The sequence below is a fragment of the Chiloscyllium plagiosum genome, unplaced genomic scaffold (genome assembly GCF_037043375.1).
Source record: "Chiloscyllium plagiosum isolate Xiang-an unplaced genomic scaffold, Cpla_swu_hap1 HiC_scaffold_6, whole genome shotgun sequence".
NCBI lineage: Eukaryota > Metazoa > Chordata > Chondrichthyes > Orectolobiformes > Hemiscylliidae > Chiloscyllium > Chiloscyllium plagiosum.
The window spans coordinates 81,512,105-81,525,545 of record NW_028270144.1 but is presented as its reverse complement, the minus strand read 5'-3'; the positions used below and the strand labels follow the sequence as shown (position 1 = coordinate 81,525,545).

General features: G+C 40.6%; 1 protein-coding gene across 3 annotated transcripts in view; it reads left to right on the top strand.

The window, feature by feature from the left end:
• LOC122550704 (queuine/queuosine transporter SLC35F2-like) overlaps positions 1 to 13,441 on the top strand; it is a 68,146-nt gene that overhangs the window by 17,471 nt on the left and 37,234 nt on the right. For all 3 annotated transcript variants that reach the window (XM_043691839.2, XM_087987793.1, XM_087987794.1), the window contains one exon: positions 6,062 to 6,221. In XM_043691839.2, coding sequence (XP_043547774.1) covers positions 6,062 to 6,221 — 160 coding nt within the window. The remainder of the gene's footprint in view (positions 1 to 6,061; positions 6,222 to 13,441) is intronic.

Genomic DNA, 13,441 nt, shown 5'->3' with positions numbered 1-13,441 from the left:
AAATCCTGATTGAATCTGCTTCCCCCCACAATCTCAGACAGTGCTTGCCAGATTCTAACTTTTACTGCATTACAGACATTTTTTTTCTCATGAGGATGTTGTTTCTTTCACCATTCATCTTACACAATGTCCTCTGCTTCTTGAACCAGCAAATGGAAAAGATTTCCTCATATTGAATCGATTCCTAATAGTTTGAGTAGCTCCATCCAAACTCCTCAACCTTCACTTCTCTAAGGAGAACAGCTCAGCTGTTACAACCCATGTAACTGAAATCCTTGGAACCATTTTCACAGATCTTTTCTGCATCCAGTCTAATGTTTCCTAAAATGTGATACCCAGAATTGGATGCAAACTCCAGTTGATGCCAAGCCAATGTTTTTTAAAGGTTCATCATAACTTCCTTGTTTCTATTCGGTGTACACATTTATAAAACTCAGGATGTCGTACGCTTTTTTAAACTTGCTCAACTTCTCCTGCCACCTTGAACAATTTGTGCATGTATATTCTACCCTCTCTCAATTTCTCCGCTCCTATGATTCCTTTCAAATTGAATCCTTTGTTTTTATATTGTCTCTCCTCTTTCTTGCTACCAAAATGTATCACTCCAAACAGCTCTGCATCAAATTCAATTTGCCTCCACCTGTCTGCCCGTTCAACCATCCTGTCTTTGCCATCTATCACCAGCTTTCTCACAGTTCACAATATTTCCAAGTTTTTTTTTGTCATCTGCAAATTTTGAAATGCTGCCACGTACCCAAGTTTAAACATTAATATGCACCAGAAAATAAGCTAAGCTCCTAGCACCTGTCTCTGGGGAACCACACTGTATCCATTCCTCCAGTCTGAAAAACAATGTTCACTACTATTCACTGTCACTCAGCCAACTTTGCATTCATGCTGACATTGCCCTTTTTATTCCATTCAGCTTCAACATTTCTGGCAACTCTATTATGTGACAGTTTATCGAATATTGTTCAAAGTCCATCAACTGCATTAGTTCTCATGAACACTCTCAATTGCCTCATTAACAACCTCATTCAGGATAGTTAAATTTGATTTGCCTTTAATCCTTGCAGGTGCTCGCTTGCCTTGATCAGTCCATGTTTGTATAAATGACTGTGAAATTTTTTCTTGGATTTTTATTTCTAAAAGTCTTCTGACAACCAAGATAGTTTATTCCTACGACCTTTTTAAATAATGGCTTAATATTTTCAATTCTTCAGTGCTCTGGCACAAACCATTATTGAAGGGAAATTGTGGACGTTTATAGGCAGTATCTCTGCAATTTCATCCCTGATTTCCCACAGCATTTTTTGATGCATCTCAATCTTGGTGACCTACCAACTTTGTCTAGCCAGTTTTTCTAACAACTCCTCTTTATCAACTTTAGTTTGTCTAATGTCTCAATGACCTCTTTTTCACTATGAATTCAGCAACATTTTGTTTCCTGATAAAGATAGACATAAGGCACTCACTCAGTTCCTCAGCTATGTCTATTACCTACATGTACGGATCTCCTTTATGGCCCCAAACATTCTCTTACTTTTTAAAAATATTTATATTCCAATAAAAGACTTTTAAATTCTCTTTTATATCAGCTGCCAGACCCTTTTCATTATTTTCCTGCTTCTTGTATTTGATTTTATGTATCAGTTGTTTATGAAGCCAAGACTCTATGACTTGAGCTATCTGTGCATTCAATTGCATATATGTTCTGGCTGATGCTCTGAACCCAAACCTATCACTATATTTCTATGGTTATTCTTTATTTTGTTGCTTTTCTCCAAGAGCTCCAATTACATTTTTCTATCAAAAATTCTCCTTTCACTTGTCCACTCACAGGTTCTCTGTCTTTCCTATTCCCTACTCCAACCCTTCAAAATTCAACATTCCTGTTGTCTTGTCACCATTCTATTTTGGACACTGCTTGGGTAAACCTAATTCTTCCTTTTGCGACTTTCTCAGAATTCCCTGAAAGGTATATTGAGGCACCTAGTGGAGGCTAACTGCGAGCAGCAACATTAATTGTCTTATTCTACATCCTCATCAACCTTGTCACAATGTGCACTAGCTGGATGATAGATTTTCTTCCTATTCAATCCCTCCGACTGCTGACCTTGTGGACAGTGCATCATCCTCCAAAATATCCATTCGTCAGTCTTTGACAATCACTCACTAATTAGTAGGATTGTCCATCTTGGACCTTCTGTGTCACTAATCGTAGATTCTGTGGGTCATTGCATGGCTGCTGAGTGTGATCCTCAAACCATATGTTTGACAGGTGTTTTCAGGGAGTGGGAAGTGGTTTTTGGCCTCTAAATAGTTGGCCTTCCTTTCTCTGGTTCGGTTTCTGTACATCCTCTTGCTGACAGGTGATCTTGAAAAATTGAGTCCCTTCTTACAAGAGCTTCCTCCATTCCAGTTTCTTCTGAACATCAGTCTACCTTGTGATGAGATCTATGTTGTAATTCTTGAAAGAATCCTTCAAGATCCTTTGAAACACTTCCTTTGTCCTCATCTTGTTTGAGTGCTTTCCTTAAGCTGGATGAAGAAGATTTGCTTTTGTAGTCAAACTCAGGAACCCTAAGCACATGGGCGGTCCAGTGGAGTTGGTTTCGGTTATGCACGGACCTGATGCCAGTGCTATTGGCTGCTTCAAGAACATTGATGTTAGTATGCCTGTCCTTGCAAATTCCTGTCTCATCTCTGACACCCATTTGCTTTTCAAAATTGTTGAATGCATTGTTCAAATCTGTGTATATCTTGACTGCAACTCTACATTTCCACCAATCAGGTTCCTGCCCCTGCCTTGGTATTCAAATGACTCTTATCAAAGTGAGAAAATGATACTAGTTTTTGTATTTTGTTTGTTATTGTGACAAAGATAAACTGTTCCTTCTCAACTTTCTCAAGCCGTTAGCGACCTTTGAGATGGTTGACTGCAGCAGTTTCCTCCAATGCATCTTCACTGTCATTCAGCTAGGTGAAACCACACTCAGCTAATTCCATTCTTATATATATAATCTTAGTCAGGGTATCACTTGCTATGACTTCTCTTCCTGCACCTGCACTGTTACCTCTGATATTCCCTGAGGATTGAGCCTTGATTCCTTACTCTTTATTGTCTACATGCTGCCCCTTAATGGCATCATCTGAAGTTACAGCATAATCTATCACCAGCTTTGCTACTCCTTCATTTCTTTTAACCCTTCCATTGTTGGTGATCTAACACTGAGCAAAAATGTCTCCAATTAAATATTGAGAAGATTGACGTTATTATTTTCGGTATCTGCTTCAAACTTTGCCCCTAGTTTACTGATTCTCTTCCTCTCTCTGACAGAAGTCTGAGAATAAAGCAGTCTATTTGCAATTTTGGTGCCAAAATTGACCAATGATAATCACACCATCACAAAGACTACACAAAACCTCCACAACATATCATGACAACTCCTGTCTCAGCTTATCTCTGCTGAAACCTTGGTCATGCCTTTGTTAACTTCCAGGCTTCATTGTTCCAATGGAATCCTAGCTTGTCTTTCACATTCTATTCTCCATTGGCATTGCTGCCTGTGTCTTAACTTACAATAATTCCTGTTCACTTATCATCCTTGTACTCACTGATATCTACATTGGATATCAATCAAAAAATATCTTGGTTTTAAACATCTCATTCTCCTTTCCAAGTTCCTCCACAGCCTCCCCACTCCCACCCATCTTGTAATTGCCTTCAGTTCCACAACCCTCAAAGATATCTACTTTTAACTAATTCTTGATATCTTGAGCTTCTTAAATGTAATCTTGGTAGCCGTAGAATTCTTTCATTGCACCTCCCTACCTCTCCATCTAACTTGCCCTTTAAGACATTCTTTCAGACCTACTTCTCTGAGCAAAGTTTGTATCATGTGACTCACGATCAGGTTATGTGTCTTTATATAATATTTTGTTCCATAATGCTTCTATTAAGCATTTTAGGACATGGCCATAGAGTCATAGAGCCACAGAGCCATCGCACATGGAGATAGACCCTCAGTCCAACATATCCATGTCAACCAGGTTTCCCAAACTAAACTAGTCCATTTGCCTCTTCTTGGCCCATTTCCTCTAGACCTTTCCTATCCATGTACTTGTCCAAATGTCTTTTAAATATTGCAATTGTACCAGCATCTACCTCTTCCTCTGGCAGTTCAATCTAAAGACACATCACCGTCTGTGTGAAAAGGTTGCCTCTCAGGTCCCTCTCAAATTATTCCCCTCTCACCTTAAAACTATGCCCTCTGGTTTTGAACTCACCCACCCAAGGGAAAAGACCTTTGCCATTCACCTTCTCTAGGTCCTTCATGGTTTTAAAGACCTCTATAAGGTCACCACTTAACCTCTTATGCTCCAGGGAAAATAGTCTCAGCCTATCCAGCCTCTCCTTATAACTCAAACCCTTCAGTCCCAGTAGCATCTTTGTAAATCTTTACTATACCCTTTCCAATCTAATCATGTCCCTCCTTTAGCAGGGACTGTAACAGGTTTGTAACAATATTCCCAAAGGTTCCTCAACAATGTCCTGTACAGCCACAACATAATGTCCCAACTCTTAGAATCAATGCCCAATGAAGGCAAGAGTGCTAAATGCCTTCTTCACCACCCTATCGATCTGTGAGGCTGCTTTCAAGGAACTATGTATCTGAACCCCTCGGCCTCTCTTCGACAATACTCCCCATGGCCCTACCATCAACTGTAAGCCCTGCCCTGGTTTGTCTTACCAATACGCGAAACCTCGCAGTTATCTAAATTAAGCTCCATCTGCCATTCCTCAGCCCATTGCCCCAGCTGATCAAGATCCCTTTGTACTCTTAGAGTCACAGAGCCAAAGAGCTTTAAGCCACTAAATTGTTGTTTACAAGTCTTGAAGTGGTTTCTTGAGCTTTGAATAAAAACACAGATAGGATGTCAAAATGAACATGCGTGTAATAGACAATCATATCTCCTTATTTTAGCCATGCTGAACAGTGAAATATTGTTCCTATTTTTAAAACAGGCAAATATCGAAAATGATAGTAATTGTCCTGAGCCTTATGTTCCTTCATGAGTGGAAACCCAAAACCACCATATGATTCTCACAAGGAAAATGATTTGCATTGGCCAATATTTACACCAGATAAACCTGATAGAAAACTGGTAAACATGCAACTCGCAGGAAAAGCCTTCTTTGCAATAAAGCATTTTTCACTTCTGCACTGTTCATTGAATTTGAAGTTGCTAGAGATTATGAAACAAGACAAAGAAATGCTATGCCTTCCATTACAAATTAATAATTCTTACCATTGGTTTGAGTATAATTTTAATGCAACTCAAAAAGTACTTGAAAGAATATATGAGTAAAAAAGATTAAAACAACTGGCCAGAATTCCAGTGCCTACTTTTGGTTGCCTACTTTAACAGTCCATACTTGTATTGGGAAGTGCTAGGAGCTGTGACTTTGAGCTTTGTATGTTGTTACAATGTCAAATGTGCAGTGGTGGAAGTCTGCAGACTCAGGTCAATATTCACTTGAGTGATTGGGTAAGGTTGCACATATCTGATAGTGGAATTTCTGGAACTTATGCGCATTGGGGGATACTAAGAGGTCAGAAAATAATGAGCTATGGGTTTGCAGCATTGTTGGGAACCTTGGAGTGTGCTCAGGTATGGGGACAGTGCAGAGATCAGCAGTATTTTTGAGGAGTTGGGAGCATTGTTGAAGGTGTTTGGAGGTTTGGTCTTTGGGAATTTGATTGGAGTGGGGAGAGGTCCTTGAGGATGGAGTTATGAGTAAGTTCTGAGATCTCGAGACTGGGAGTCAGGTTATTAAGGTAAATACTAATCTTCCTTTCATTTGATGCTGCTTAGCATTAGTTTTCTTGAGGCAACCATTGGTGCTAGCTGCCTCAAGCAGAAGGCATTTTTGGAAGAGGAAGTGGGAGGGGCAGGGTTAAGAGCTTTGTTTGTGTATTTTCCTGTTAGCCTCTGATGAATTTCCAGACTACTCACTAAATGAATTAAATGTTAAGATGTGTTTGTACATTTTCAGCTCCTAGATTGCTTTGTCATTCCTGTGGTGATGCTCCTATCCTGGTTTATCTTGCGATCGAGGTATAAAATCATCCACTTTGTGGCCGTTTTAATGTGCTTATTGGGTGTCGGAATTATGGTGGGTGCGGATGTACTAGCATCAAAACAAGAAGAATTAGGTAAGACTCGTTGGTGCTGGAGACCTGGCTGGATTTGGAATTGTATGAAATGTTTTTAACAGTCAATGCCTTCAGAGTGCTGCATCAGCTTTAACAACGCGTAGAATGAGAAAAGGACATTCAGCACAGAAGTACTGAATATATACTTGATCATTAACTCTATTGAACTTAATTACTCTTCTAAGAAAACTGAGTTTTTTTTTCCTAAACTTCACAATATCTACATTATTTTCAACTAGGGTAATTGTTGTCCAGCAGTTTTCGGGGAGTACTCACATATACTGACACGCAGGAAAAGACTCTTTCATTAATCAATCCTGTGCCAATAACTATGATACGCTAGGTGGAAGTGGTACTGCAGATGCTGGAGATTAGAGTCAAGATTAGAATGGTACTGGAAAAGCACAGCAGGTCAGGCAGCATCTAAGGAGCAGGAAAATCAATGTTCTGGGCAAAAGCCCTTCATCAGGATATCCTGCCAATCACATCAAATTAACTCCAGACTACCAGAAAACAGATAAAAACCTAGGCCAATTGATAGAAGAAAATACTGGATAATTCCTTTCAGACTAGTCCAGGAGATTATTCTAGATATGAATACCTACCTTTTATAAGAGGTGATTTCTACTCCAGTCAGAAATAGGTTCCATTAACATTTGAAGGAGTTCAGCAGTAACTGCTGGGGTCCTGTTCCTGATCTCTGCTTGGCAATTGACAGATGTCAACTTCATATATCAGGCTGAATATCAGAAGTACAAAGGAGAATCGAAAGAGGAAATAGGAGGGGCAAAGGGATAAAATGAGAACAGATTGATGGCTAAAATAAAAAAAAGGGACTTTTACTCATACTAACAGTAAAGCTATGGCACCCATGGGACCGAACAGTGACTAAACTAAGCATATTGGTGGAGGAAAAAGTCCTGTATCAATGGTGGGTTTGCTAAGAAAGAGAACTTTTCCAATGATGCAGTAAATAAGGTTGCCAGGTTACTGACCTCTTAAACTTTGTCAACGTATCCGCTTCTACCACCTCCTATGGCAGCACATTCCAGGTACCTACCTTCCCCTTTATAAAAGAAACTGCCTTGTATATCTCCTTTAAACTACCCAAATCCTCATCAATCATCTTCATCACTTCCTCAAAAACTCAATCAAGTTTGCAAGATGAAACCTCCCTACACAAAGCCTGCTGACTATCCCTAATAAACCCATTATTTTCCAAAATGCAAGTCAATCCTGTCCCTAAGAATCTTCTCCAATAATTTTCATGCCATTAATTTTTATCACCAGCCTATAATTTCATGGAATATCTTTTTTGCCCTGCTTAAACAAAGTAACACCATTGGCTCTTCTCCAATTTTCTGAGACCCTGCCTGTGCCTAAAGAGGATACAAAGATCTCTGTCAAGACCCCTACAATCTCCTCCCTTGCCTCCTTCAATATCCTGAGATAGATCCCATCAAGCCCTGGGGAACTATCTATCTTATTGTTTCAAGACACCTAACACCTTTTCCTCCTCAAAGTTAACATGCCCCTGACTCATCTTACTATCATCCATGTCCATGCATTCAGTCCCTGTATATCATTGATATAGATTGTCAACATTTGACATCCACTACTGATTCCTTTAACACTCCACTAGTGATAGCCCGGCAACCTTAAAAAGGTCTATTTATCCCTCAACTCTAAACTTCCTGTTTACTAACCAATCCTTAATCCATGCTAATATGTGTGGTATACCATGTACACCATTTGCTCTTGACAAAGGGTCAGTTAGACTCAAAATGTCAGCTCTTTTCTCTCCTTACAGATGCTGCCAGACCAGCTGAGATTTTCCAGCATTTTCTCTTTTGGTTTCACCATTTGCTCTTCTTTAGTAACCTTTGATATGACACGTTATTAAATGCTTCTGGCAATTCAAGTATACCACATGTACTGCGGCTGTACAGGACATTGGTGAGGCCACTTTTGATTTACTGTATACAATTCTGGTCTCCCTCCTTACAGTGTGGAAACAGGCCCTTCAGCCCAAATATTGTGAAACTTGAAAGGGTTCAGAAAAGATTTATTTAAAATTCCCTACAATGTGGAAACAGGCCCTTCAGCCCAGCAAGTCCACACTTCCCTCTGAATGATGCACCTAATACTATGGGTAATTTCAGCATGGCCAATTCACCTGCCCTGCACATTCTTTGGACCTAAGAGGAATCCCACACAGACATGGGGAGAATGTACAAACTCTGCACAGACAGTCACCCAAGGCAGGAATTGAACCAGGGACCCTGTTGTTGTGAGGCAGCAGTGCTTACCACTGAGCCACCGTGCCACCCTTATAAGGATATTGCCAGGGTTGGAGGGTTTGAACTATAGGGAGAGGCTGAATAGACTGGGGCTGTTTTCACTGGAGCGTCGGAGGCTGAGGGGTGACTTTACAGAGGTTTATAAAATCACAAGGGGCATGGACTGAACTTAAACTTAATTGAAGAGGGTAAATAGACAAAGTATTTTTACCTGGGGTGGGGGAATTCAGAACTAGAGGGTGAGAGGGGAAACATTTAAAACAGACCTGAGATGCAACTTTTTCATGCAGAGTGGTGTGTATATGGAATGAGCTGCCAGAGGAAGTGGTGGAGGCTAGTACAATTACAACATTTAAAAGGCATCTGGATGGGTGCATGAATAGGAAGGATTTACAGGCATATGGGCCAAATGCCGAGTTTAGGTTAGGATATCTGGTCGGTATGCAGAGTTGGATGGAAGGGTCTGTTTCCATGCTGTACATCTCTGACTCTATCAAACATAAAAGGATGTATGAGCAAGGCGGGCTGCATTCAGAGTGGGTACAGCATTGGATCCAGGTGAGATGCATCCTAGTCGAGGGACGCATGGTTGAAATTGCAGGGGTACTAGCAATAGTCTTCCAATCCATGTCAGATACAGGGGTCATGACAGAGAATTGGAGGATTGAAAATGCCACCCCCTTTCTCAGGAAGAGAAATAAACCTAGCAATTACAGGCCAGTCAATTTGATGGTGGGGAAACTTTCAGAAGCAATAATATGGAAGAAAATGAAAAGCCACTTAGACAAAAATGAACCAAAAAAGGAGAGCCAGCATGGACTGTTTTAAGTCAATTTTGACTTCACTAATTTGATTACCTTTTAAGGTTACTCAACTGTAAAAGTGCACAGTGCCAGTGTTGTGCATTTGCGTAAAAAAAAACAAAAGAGCTGCGGATGAAGTAAATCAGAAATGAAAACAGAAATTCCTGGAAAATCTCAGCATCTGGCAGCATCTGTGAAAGGTCACTGGACTCAAAACCAAAGATGCTGCCCAAATGTGCTGACTTTTTCCTACAATTTCTCTTTTGTTTCTGTAGTTCATTTGTGTATATGGAATTCCAAAAGGTTTTCATAAAAAGACACATATTAGGCTTATTAATAGATTAAAGTCCATGGATTAAAAGAGGCAGTATCTAAATTGAAAGGATAGAAAAGAGTGTTGTTGTGAATGACTGTTCTGATTTGATTTGATATATTATTGTCACATGTACCTAGGATTTTCATGCATCACCGGCAGATCGTACAGTACAAAGATCATAAGATGATAGAACAAAGTTACAGCTGCAAAGAAGGTGCACAAAAAGCAAAATCAATATTAGATTAGGAATTTGAGAGGTCCACTCAGAAGTCTAATAACAGCGGGGCAGAAGCTGTTCTTGAACCTGTCGGTATATATATTTAAGCTTTTGTATCTTCTGCCCGACGGAAGAGGTTGGAAGAGATTGAGAGGATGGGAGGGGTCTTTGATTATGTTGGCTGTCTTTCTGAGGCAGTGAGAAGTGTAGATGGAGTCAATAGATGGAAGGTTGGCTTCTGTGATGGACTGGGCTGTATTTATAACTCTCAGTAGTTTCTTACAGTCCTGGGCAGACCAGAGGCTGTACAGAGCCATGATGCATCCAAATAAAATGTGGTACATCTATAAAAGTTGGTGAGAATCCTTATGGATACGTTGAACTATTTTAGTCTCATGACGAAGAAGAGGTGTTGTGCATTCTTGACTGTTGCATCTACATGGGTGGACCAGGACAGATTGTTGGTGATTGTCACGCCTAGCAACTTGAAGTTCTTGACAATTTCCATCTCCGCTCCATTGATGTAGATAGGAGTGTGCCCTCCTCCTTGCTTCCTGAAGCTGATCAGCTCTTTAGTTTTGCTGACATTGTGGGAGAGATTGTTACCTTTACACCACACCTATGAACACTCTAACCTTTTCCTGTATTCTGTCTCATCATTGTTTGATATCCAGCCTACAATGATGGTGTTGTCAGCAAACTGGTAGATGGAGTTCAGACAAAATTTGGCCGACAGCCAAATGTTCACACATGAAGGAGCTATACACTGACTCATTATGATGGCTGTTGCTATTTTTTGATATTTAACAAAAACTTGGTGTAGAGTCAAGAGCACAAATTTTAAATCTACACATGACACAAATCTTTGCAATTGCAGTAAACAGGAAAGAGGGAGTGATTGATGTGAAGAATAGATAAGTTGATGGGATGGATGGACAGAAGGCAGGCGAAATTCAGTGCAGGGAAGTATGAAGTAATACATTTTAATGGGAGAAATGCAAGACAGTACACATAAAATAAAACAGCCCAAAAGGTCACAGAGACCTGGAACTGCTTTTGTGTAAGTCCTTTGCAAGGTGGCAGGACAGATTAACAAAGCAGGATGGGCAGGAGTCTAATCTACACTAAAAAATTGGCTTGGAGCTTTGAATATAATAAGCTCGAGAGTCTCATTATTAATAGATTCAAGTTAACTCTTGAAAGCTGGGTTTTACAAATCTCAGGAAATCCAGTGGCCACACGCAGGGGTAATTGTCGGAATCAGCAATTTGCTCGTACCAGTGTGCCCAAGTGTCTTTCCTCTGTTGTCCCCAGAAGGTCACTGAACCCCCATCCCATCCTCTCGCATACCCAGCCTAGTAATATAATAGGATAGTTCCAGGGCTGAGGAATTAGTTATAGGTTCTGGGCTAGTTATAGGCTAGACTGCTAGATCTCCTTACAGCTAAGAGAAACTTTTGTAGTTGTTTGAAAAAATTATTTTGTGGGATGTGAAAATCATTGGCAAGGTCAGCATTTGTTACCTTCCTCTGTTACAATTGAGAAAGTGCAGTCAACTACCTTCTTCAAAAGAATCCCTAGTGTGGAAGCAGGCTGTTGGCCCCACTGAGTCCACACCAACCCTCTGAAGAGCATCCCACAGCTAATCCATCTAGCCTCTGCATCCCTGAACACTATGGGCAATTTAACATGGCCAATCCACCTAACCTCTTTGGATCATGGGAAGAAACTGGAACACCCAGAGGAAGCCTGCACAGACACAAGAAGAATGTGCAAACTCCATACAATCAGCCTGAGACTGGAATTGAACTTGGACTCCTGGTGCTATGAGGCAGCAGTGCTGACCACTGATCCACCATGCGATCCTTGAGTCACTTCAGTCCATTTGGTGTTGATGCACCCATTGGGCTGTTAAGATGGGAATTTCAGGATTTTGACCAACCAATGAAGGAACAGCGAAATGCTTCCAAATCAGGTTGATATGTGACTGGGAGCGGGACCTGCTGGTGATGGTGTTCCCATGTTATCATTAGTGTGAATATGGGACTTGGTGTCAACAAATTGTGTTAACAAAGACAAAAAATGTCTTAGACAAAGACATTCCTACCCATACTGCCATAGATAAAATACATCTGCAATGAATAGATTGATGAAATCATGAAGGTTTCAGATAGTATAAATGAAGAGATACTGTTTGCAATGGCTGAAGGTTCAATGGTGAAATGGCACCAGTATAAAATGATTGGTGGAAGAACCAGAGGCAATGTTAAGTTAAACTATCTTATGCATCAAGAGGTTTAGATTTAAAAAAATCGACTGTTGATAGCATTGTGAATACAGCTTAATGTGTAGTTTTGGAAGAGAATCAGGTAAACACTTGAAGAAGAAGGGACTGTAGTGAAGTGGGGAAAGCAAGGGCACTGGGACTGACAGCATTGTTTTGTGAGACAGCTAGTACAAGCCCCTGTGTACTGAATTGCCTCCAGTGCCTTATTGCGTTGTGATCTTTGATTCTAGAAATAGATCAACATCCTGATACTTAACACAGATCTTGCTTAATGCACCGTAAAATTATAATCTCTGGTCCTCACTAATCTGTTTAAACTGTTAACGGAGAGACAAACTTCTCCTTTCTTCTTAAAGTCAAGACTTCTCTAAAGATTAAATCACCACTCTGTTAGCCTACCTCGATAGTTAAGGTGAATTTTACTGGGAAGGAACTACAGCAGGCACTTAATGCTGGCCACCCATGTCCCATGAGAAAATGTTTTTTAAAAAATCCTCAGCCCTCCTATATTATTTGGCTCCCACCATTACCTCTGGAGTTGCCCTTCTTCTAAAGTCATTGCTCCCTCTGCTTTCCAGTGAACTAGCTTCACACTTGAGTTTCCTACTTGCCCTGACTGTGTGCACTTCTCGTGATAACTCCCCTTGGTGATTACTATCCAAATACACATTACTAATAGTAACACAACCCCATACTGATTTGGGAAGACATCCCTGACTGAGGATGGCTCAGCCTCCTGCCTGATTTTTGAGCAACTCCTCGATTGACTTGCCAGCAACCTTCAGATTGTTTGCTCATGATCTCAAGGACTAACCATGCCAATTTCCGCACTTGAAGGACACCGATCCTGCTTGTATCAAGTGTCCAACTGACTGTGACCAGTGCCCTGAAGAGATTAGATGATGCTCTTGATTGAGCTTGGCAGAGCCTAAGTGGCCACAGCTCATCCTTGACTCAATGAAAGAATTCTCCCCTTAGGCTTTCAGATATGGCCATTTATTTGAAGCACATGCAGTATGTTTGCTGTGTCAGCTGCTGGCATATGACATAGCATGGTGCAGTGCAGCAACATGTCCACCCCTTTGACTGTTCAATCATGAAAACCTGCCTAGTTTCAAGACGAAGCTACTGTGAATCTGTAAGTTCTGTATTCAGTACTGAGAGAGACCTTGACATTTCTGAGGACAGCGTGAAACAGACTGATATGCTAAAACAGGTTGATGTTAGGAAGGAGGATGTGCTGAAAACTTTGAAAAAAATAAGGATAAATAAATCCCCTGGGCCAGACGGGATATAC